The sequence below is a fragment of the Myotis davidii genome, unplaced genomic scaffold (assembly GCF_000327345.1).
Source record: "Myotis davidii unplaced genomic scaffold, ASM32734v1 scaffold555, whole genome shotgun sequence".
NCBI lineage: Eukaryota > Metazoa > Chordata > Mammalia > Chiroptera > Vespertilionidae > Myotis > Myotis davidii.
Genome location: NW_006286315.1, coordinates 117,918 through 126,244, shown reverse-complemented (window position 1 = coordinate 126,244; position 8,327 = coordinate 117,918). Strand labels below are relative to the sequence as shown.

The following is an 8,327-nucleotide window of genomic DNA, read 5'->3' as shown; positions in this document are numbered from 1 at the left end:
AAAGAGACCCAGAATTCTATGTAGGATAAGGAATGTGTACTTGGAAAAAGTCCCCAGGTGATCTGGATATACACTTTTTGTCTGCAAACATCAAGTTGAGAATCAACTAAGTACTGGAACAGACTGTCCCTCAGGGGAGTATTCACAGTAAGATGAGAACATGACAGATTACTCAGCTTCTATACAAAGGTAAGGGAAGAATATTTACCTAGAGAGGTGACAGTCTCATAGTTTTCCTGCATTACATCATTGTAGAGAGTCTTCTGACTGATATCCAGTAATTCCCATTCTTCTTGGGAAAAAAACACGGCCACCTCTTCAAATGTCAATAAGCTCTAAAGAAGAGAATGGGCTTCAGCTCAGTACCTGCCACTCCAGAAGTAGTCCTAATATCTGGCCCATGAAATTAATAGTAAGCAAGGCACTGAAGGAATTAATTTTTTTAAGTGAGAAGGCAGAAAGGAAGGAGGCAAGGGATCAGCAGTCTGGGAGGTGTCTAGTTTCCTAGGGAGAACATCTGGGGTAACATGCCTCTGAGCACCTCCTGGGCAGTGTGGGTCATGGGCAGCAGGGAAAGGCAGCCCTGAAGAGCTCAAAAGCATAGCTCACCTGGGACTCAGGCAAGATGAGCTCAGGTGCCACTGTCCAGTCTTTGGTGTTTGTCTGCTCAGGAAAGTATAGGATCTGGTGGGTAGGCACAGCTGTGGATGGAAAAGAGCCATAGGAAATTTCTCTTGCTTCTTTGAACATCCTGGGCACATTTCTAAAATATACAAGATCTGATTCTTTCAGTAGAAATGGGACTCGTTTACAAGTGTTATGTGGTACCTAGAAGTGGCTATCAGCCCTACAACCAGTTTCCAAACTGACTGTCTTCAGTTTTCATGACTGAAGTCAATAAAAGGAAGTCTCACTTTTTCCCTACTATACCTAAATTATTCTGAGTTGGACAAAAATTAGAGGTGTCTGAAAAAGTAGGAGAGAGTCCAGGGTGTCAGGTAAAGGAAGTAGGAAGGTAAAAATGAGCATAGCAAGTTAAGGAAACAGCAAGAAGACTAGTGTGGCTAAAGTGGATGGAGCCAGGATACAAGTGGCAGATAGGTGAGTAGGAGCTAGATCTTGGAGGGGTCTACATACCTCATAAGGAGTTTAGATATTATTCTGAATGTGAAAAGTTATCGTAAGGTTTTGAAGCAGAGAACTGTCATATCATCAGTTTTTTGTTTTTTTTTAATATATTTTATTGATTTTTTACAGAGAGGAAGGGAGAGAGATAGAGAGTTAGAAACATCGATGAGAGAGAAACATCAATCAGCTGCCTCCTGCACATCTCCTACTGGGGATATGCCCGCAACCCAGGTACGTGCCCTTGACCGGAATCGAACCTGGGACCTTTCAGTCCGCAGGCCGACGCTCTATCCACTGAGCCAAACCGGTTTCGGCTCATCAGTTTTTTTAAAGACTCTGACTGCTTTGTGGAAAACAGACTATGGGAAGGTAAGAGTGGTGTCAGGGCACCAGTTACAAAGCTGGTTAGAGAAGCCACTGGCTTAGACCAGAATGCTAACAGGGCAGGAGAATGAGACATGGTTGGACTCAGGCTATGATGCAAAGGTGGAGCCAAGAGGACTAGTGATACATGAGTAGTGGATTATGAATGGCAAGTTCATACTAAAGCAAGCATGTCAAACTCGCGGCCAATAGGCTGCATGCCTCATTTATGGCACATGGCCCACCAGCCGCGAGTTTGACATATGGGTGGCATTTATGGAAATGGAAAGATAAAAGAGCAGATTTGTAAGCAAAAGTGAAGAGTAGGGAGAGTAGAGAATTTTAGGATAAGGAATGAGCATTTGCGCTTTGTAAAAGTTTGAGATGATCTGGATACACTTTTCTCTGCCCACACCATCAAGTTGAGAAACAACTAGCTACTGGAACCAGGGTGCATTCCCAGTAAGCTAAGAACATTAGATTACTCTACTTCTACACAAAGGGCAGAAAGAATCTTTACCTAGAGAGATGACAGTCTCATAGTTTTCCTGCATTACATCATTGTAGAGAGTCTTCTGACTGATATCCAGTAATTCCCATTCTTCCTGGGAAAAATACACGGCCACTTCTTCAAATGTCAATAAGCTCTAAAGAAGAGAATGGGCTTTAGCTCAGTACTGGCCACTCCAGAAGCAGCCCTAACATCCAGCCCACAAACTGCATGGTAGGCCAGGCACTGAAGGAATAAACAATACATGATTTTTTTTTAAAGTGAAAAGGCAGAAAGGAAGGAGGCAAGGGATCAGCAAACAGTCTGGGAGGTGTGCAATTACCCAGGGAGAATATCTAGGCTAAATGCCTCTAAACACCTGCTGGGCAGGATGGGTCATGGGGAGCAGGGAAAGGCAGCCCTGAAGAGCTCAAAAGCACAGCTCACCTGGGACTCAGGCAAGATGAGCTCAGGTGCCACTGTCCAGTCTTTGGTGTTTGTCTGCTCAGGAAAGTCTAGGATCTGGTGGGCAGGCACAGCTATGGGTGGAAAAGAGCCATCAGAAATTTCTCTCACTTCTATGCACATCCTGCGCTCATTTCTAAAATAAAGAAAATCTTGATTCTTTCAGTAGATGAGAAACCGTTATAAGTGTGAAATGGCCTTATCATTGTAAGAACCAAGTATCTATCAATCCCCAGAACAGACTGCCCAGTTTTCATGAGTGAAATGAATAAAACAAAAACCATTAACTTCCTCTCATGACATAAATAGTTCCGAGTTAAGAAAATTTTAACGGATTTGAAAATGAAATACTCATGGACTCCAGTGTACAGTAGGAGATATATTATTTATCATTTATTTATTTCCATGGTACACAATTATAGTTCACATACTGCCACTGACAGCCCATTTGTGATCCCAATTCCTTCTGTGATTTGAGGATGGGGTGCCCCAATCCTCCACTTTGCTAAGGAACAGTGTTCATGGTGTTATTACCAGGGTCCTCTGGTTTGGATATTTCTGTACCTTAGGCCAATCCCCACCTTCACAACAGCTGGTCTATTCTAAGGCCATCTGTGAGGGGTGAGGGTAAGGGTAATCATAATTGCTAACATGACTACATTTGCACATCCACAAAGCTGGGAACCCAGAAAGTACTCACAATGTTCTGGCTGGACAAATTACTATGACAGTTCCCAGCAGAAAGAAATTATCATGAAGCTCCTTACCCCTCTCACACATAGGCTCAGTTTCTTTATGAGTATTCCTGCTCAGCTGTTGTAGATCCTGATATTCATTCCAAAATTCTTCGTCCTGGGACCTGCCCACTGGCTGGGACTCTGCTGGCTTCAGTTTGAAGCCTGAGGTCTCTGCTGTTTCTCCCAAGAGCACTGCCTCCTTTCCCAGCACATGGACTGCAACCTGGAAATAATTCCCATCCATGTTACCAGAATTACTTGAGGCTTGGGGCTTGTGGAAGAGGGAGGAGAAAGCAGAGTCCAGATTGTGGTATAAGACACTAAAGGAAATGACAAAAAGACTTAAGGAAATAATGGGCTAGGTGGCATGGCTCAGTGGTTGAGCGTCAGCCTATGAACCAGGAGGTCACAGTTAATTCCCTGTCAGGGCACATGCCCAGGTTGTGGGCTCGATCCACAGTAAGGGGCATGCAGGAGGCAGCTGATCAATGATTCTCTCACATTACTGATGTTGCTCTCTCTCTCCCTCCCTCTTCCTCTCTGGTATCAATAAAAAAATATATTTTTTAAAACTTAAAAAAAAAAAAGACATAATGGGCCATCAATTTTTCACGAAGAGCTATCTAGCTGGTCTTGCTCAGTGGATAGAGCGTCGGACTGCAGACCTAAGGGTCTTGAGTTTGATGACAGTCAAGAGCACATATCTTGGTTGCAGGCTCCTCCCCGGCCCTGGTCAGGGAGTGTGCAGGAGGCAACCAATAGACATGTTTCTCTCATGTCAATATTTCTATCTTTCCCTCTCTTTTCCACTCTCTTAAAAAAAATCAATGGAAAAATATCCTTGGGTGAGGATTAAAAAAACCAAAACTATCCACAAATGTGGGAAAGTCAGGATAAAAGGAAAAAGATGTGGCTACTGTCAGCCCTCCAAAAGAGTACTCCCTACTCCTCAATATATAGCCCAGCTCAGACCACTAGCAGGGTTGTGCAGGCCACCTAGTCCCATGCTGTCTTGACAGCATCTCTCTCTTCACTTAGATCCCTGCTGGATTTCTTGTCTTAATACTTTCTTCAAAATATTAAAAAAATTTACTGTCCAAGATTTTTTCCATGGCCAGGAAAGGTTTTACAAAGAATGTGGATAAAATGGAGAAGGAAGGGGAAAGAATGATTCTGACTGCAACCTCTCTCCAGATGATCTTGACACCAAACATATGCCCTGCCCTGTACTCTTGACAGTAGGCCTGAAGCCAGTTGATATGATTCCCACTCACCAGCAGAGCCAAGGACCAACCACTAAGGGAGGGCAGTGGAGGCTCTTGTCTATTGTAGGAAGGACACTATCTCTGTCTTTCTTCTCTGTCACTCCGTTGGGATTTCCAAATCTGTTTCCATTTTTTTAAATTTATCCTTTCTTCCTCTGCAGTCTTCCCTACTAACTTTTTGGTTTCTCTTTCTTTTTACTATCCTTTCCTTTCATCTTTATATGTTCTCCCTTTTTTGGATCTACCCCTTCTTCTCCAATTTCTTGTTGCCCTTTGTTTCTTAGAACTTAAGACCCATCTCCTACACCAAGCCAGACTCAATATATTCTGGCTCCAAAGAGGGGAAAATGCAATTCTCTCTTATGGCCAAGGAAGTCTCTGCCAGAATCTCCAACACCTGTGGAATGACTATTGCTGCAGATCAGTGGTTTCAGGTCCTGCCTTAGATGGCCTAAAGCAACAAGAGATCATTGATCTAATTCATCTTACTTCTCAGTTAACTGCCCCTAACCCCATTTATCTATTTTCATTCTATATCACTGTTATGTTAATCAGGAATCTTCTCACCCCAGTCTTCGTTTGACCAGATTCACTCTGCAAGTGGTCTACCAAGGCCACAGCCTCTTCAATGCTTTGTAGGTGGTGCTTCTTTATCTGGGTTTGAGTATCCCTGGGCAGAATGTTCAGGAACTGTTCTAGCACCAGCAGATCCAAGATTTCTTCTTTTGAGTGTATGTCTGGCCTCAGCCACTGATGGCATAATTCCTGAAGTTGGCCAACAGCCACACGGGGTCCAGCTGCTTCATGATAGTGGAAATTCCGGAAGTGTTGGCGAAAGCTCTCAGGACTGAGACTGTCCATTTGTGCAGTATATTTTTCACTCTGAGAGGAGCTCTCTGTCACAGGTCCCTTGGTCTCCCACAGAGCCCTGATCTGAGGGTTCAAGTACTCAGCCACTTTCAGATCTACCATCATCATTCTGCTGGAACAGCTGTTCCTGTGGGCACACCACCAGTACCACCTCTGACAACTAAGGCCCAGTCTGGTCTGGAATAAAATCAATAAAAGGATCTTCTTCCTAAGGCACCAAGGACAGAAAAAAAGCAGGTCAATAAGAAAATCACATGAACTTTACTACCTGCTACTTATTGTGAGAGAAAAATGAAAATATCCTGCTTGCCTTCTCTTTAAAATCAACTGCCAGGCAGGCCCTTGGTTTCTCTCCTTTTCTTTATATTATTCAGTTGATCTATAAGACAGCTCATTAAAGACAAATGTCAATTGATGACTCTGCCTTTACAAAAAAATAATAAATCAGTGAAAACTGGTGGGTGAGAAAATTGGCACCCAATGACTCCAAAGAGTTTGGGGATTATCCAAAGAGTTCACTGATGTGCTTCCTATCACGTAAAAAAAAAATTATGAAAACATTCTGAGTTTCTCTCAAATTTTAATATATCTCCTAGCCTTCTGCTTTTAATAAGAGGTACAACTTCTATGACTCTCCATCCCCTTGTGATGAATGAAGCCTTCACTTCGTGGAACATTTGAGACTATCCTTTACTTGCATGAATACTGGCAGCAGACAGACAGTGCGACCAGAGTTGAAGGAACATAATTAGGGAAAAAGTCGCCTTTTCTTCTCAGAAAGCATCCCCCAATTAAGTAACTGAGATGCTCAACATTCTTTTTTGGCCCTTCTTTGCAAGACCTATTAAGGGCACTACGCAGAAGATTTATACCTGTATTTTAAAATGTCTGTTTACTTCCACTAGGAAGAATCACAGCCGACCTTTCTTTACAAAATGTATATCCAAATACCAAGTCGTAAAAAGGGGGAGGGCAGTTGGTGATGCTTAAGCTGACCCTTCCTCTGGCTTTACGTTTCGAGGGTCTTTTAAGACTTCTAAGGAGCCTAGGGGGAGCTTCACAAGCCTCCGTCTCCCTGGGTGATGCAGCAGAACCCGCCCCGAGCTTCTGTGCAGGAACGTAGACATTCTGAGGGCATTCGGGATTCATGAGCCCTGCGCCAGCGGGCAGCGTACGAGCGTGCCGCCGCCGCGGGCCCCCGGAGTTAGGGAGTTAGCAGCGCAAAGGGCAGGAAGAGCGACCTCCGGAGCCTGACAGCCGGCCTCGCCCGAGACAGGCTCTCGTCGCTGGGCTCCCGGTAATAGCGTCTCGCCTCCAACCACCTTGCAGTGGCCTCGAGCAGAGGCCGGTAGGTCTCTGAGGCTCCGCAGCGGACGCCGAAGGGGAATCGATTCTTAGTTACCTCAGACAGCTGCGTTTCGTGAGGGCCGCTCCCTCATCCTCCGACTCTACCGCAAGTCGCCGCACTTCCGGCGGCTTCTCCAGGACCGCAGCTATCGGCTTCTCGACACCCAGAGGGGGTCCAGAGAACCGAGATGTGCGGATGCAAGGTCACAGGCCTAACAGGCCCGACGGACGTACCGGACGCCTCGCCCGCCTGGGGCCTTCTCTACGCAACTGTCTGAAACCCGCGCTCCTACCGGAAGCGGAAGTGGTGCCCTTCCCGACTGGCTCTGCCGCTCAGCTGAGTCAGCCGGCCTGCGCACGGGCTCCAGGCTTCGCGGAAGGAACCTACCTAGTCCGGTAGGGTTCAGCCCTTGCGCCCGGAAGAGTTAATGCTACAGAGTCTCCAGGTTGTGGAGCCTAGAAGGACCCTGCGCGCAGCTCGGCCCGTGGGAGTCGCGGTCTCGCGGCCTGGCTCTGAGGCGGTGAGCGTCGGGGTGGTTCCTAAGTCCGCTCAGGAGGCCTGCGGCCGAGTTACCGGGAGCCCCGCAGGGTAAAGGTCGCCGCCCGCTAGTCTCGCAGGGCCCTCGGCCTTACTGGCCCAGCTGGCCGCACCCGAGCTTTCGTCCCCAGCACATCACCGCCTCGAGAAGGAAGGCTTTTTGTTCCGTTCAGGATCAGCGGACCTGAGGTTACCCCGTTTGAGGCTGTGCATCTCACAATTGTTTTTTCTTGTGAGGTATGTGGAATAGGTTACATTTATAGTTCTCCATGACAGAGAAATTGAGAGCTAAGAGGTGACTTGCGAGGGTCACATAACTTACCATTGGCCGCTCCTAGACTGTAATTTAGTTTCCCTGTTGTCCTTTTTCAGGACAGTGTGCTTCCTGTAGAATGGGAACCTTCTTTTTATCGTGTATTTCCTTCAGTGTCTGGCCGAAATATCTGATTAAGATGTGCATTCCACAAATATTTACTAAATCATATTCAAAGGAATCTGAGTATTTCGTTTTGGTTTTGTTCTAATTACTAGTGTTTTCATAGTACCAGCCTCTAGCAGTCAAGGAATTATTTAAGTCTACCAGGTGTAGTCAGTGTTACAAACTTCATAGAACAATGTATTTTAATCAAGGAATCTGGCAGAAGTACTCAGGCAATTTCATGAATATCAGTATCACAGGGTAGGAAAAGGGAGGACTTTAGCTGAACGCTGCAGAAATTCCAAGGAAATGACGTTGAATTTTGGTTGGGGAAAATTATAAGGTACCGATTTTCAGCCAATGTGCTGCAAGAATTTTAAAAACATTCAATACCTGACTGTTTAGTCAGGGGCACTGACCTGTTTTCCCTTACATTGTCAAATAAAAAAAAAAATGACAGCATCCAACACAATAGCTGTCCAATGTGAATGAATCATAATTCATTCTCCATGACAGAAATATTTTTGCCAGATTAGCAAAAAATATAATACATTTTTTGGTGTGCTGTAGGAATTTAGTGATTACTTATGTGTGCTGTGAGATTAAAAAGGTTGAAAATAAGGGGGGGGGGTAACATAAAAGCATAGCCTTGAAAAGCCAGAGAGAGTAGTGTGTGAAATTTTTAGTATTTTTACTAAGTGTAACT

General features: G+C 45.1%; 1 protein-coding gene and 1 long non-coding RNA gene across 7 annotated transcripts in view; one reads left to right on the top strand and one right to left on the bottom strand.

Annotated features, from left to right (window-relative positions):
- The window catches only part of ZNF75A (zinc finger protein 75a), a 36,153-nt gene extending 29,200 nt beyond the window's left edge, over positions 1 to 6,953 (bottom strand). The window contains exons 1-7 of one of the 5 annotated variants that reach the window (XM_015560114.1): positions 6,721 to 6,952; positions 5,016 to 5,526; positions 3,214 to 3,406; positions 2,429 to 2,520; positions 2,012 to 2,138; positions 610 to 701; positions 209 to 335 (exon numbers count right to left, since the gene is read on the bottom strand). In XM_015560114.1, the coding sequence (XP_015415600.1) occupies positions 209 to 335; positions 610 to 701; positions 2,012 to 2,138; positions 2,429 to 2,520; positions 3,214 to 3,406; positions 5,016 to 5,426 (1,042 nt within the window). In that variant the 5' untranslated portion in view covers positions 5,427 to 5,526; positions 6,721 to 6,952. Of the gene's footprint in view, positions 1 to 208; positions 336 to 609; positions 702 to 2,011; positions 2,139 to 2,428; positions 2,521 to 3,213; positions 3,407 to 5,015; positions 5,527 to 6,720 lie in introns of all 5 variants that reach the window. The other 4 variants (XM_015560117.1, XR_001512868.1, XM_015560116.1 and 1 more) reach the window with 4 other exon arrangements.
- A 3-nt stretch (positions 6,954 to 6,956) lies between these two features.
- Positions 6,957 to 8,327, top strand: part of LOC102753938 — a 4,782-nt gene continuing 3,411 nt past the window's right edge. For both annotated transcript variants that reach the window (XR_001512871.1, XR_001512870.1), the window contains exon 1: positions 6,957 to 7,440. This is a non-coding gene — a long non-coding RNA (uncharacterized LOC102753938). The remainder of the gene's footprint in view (positions 7,441 to 8,327) is intronic.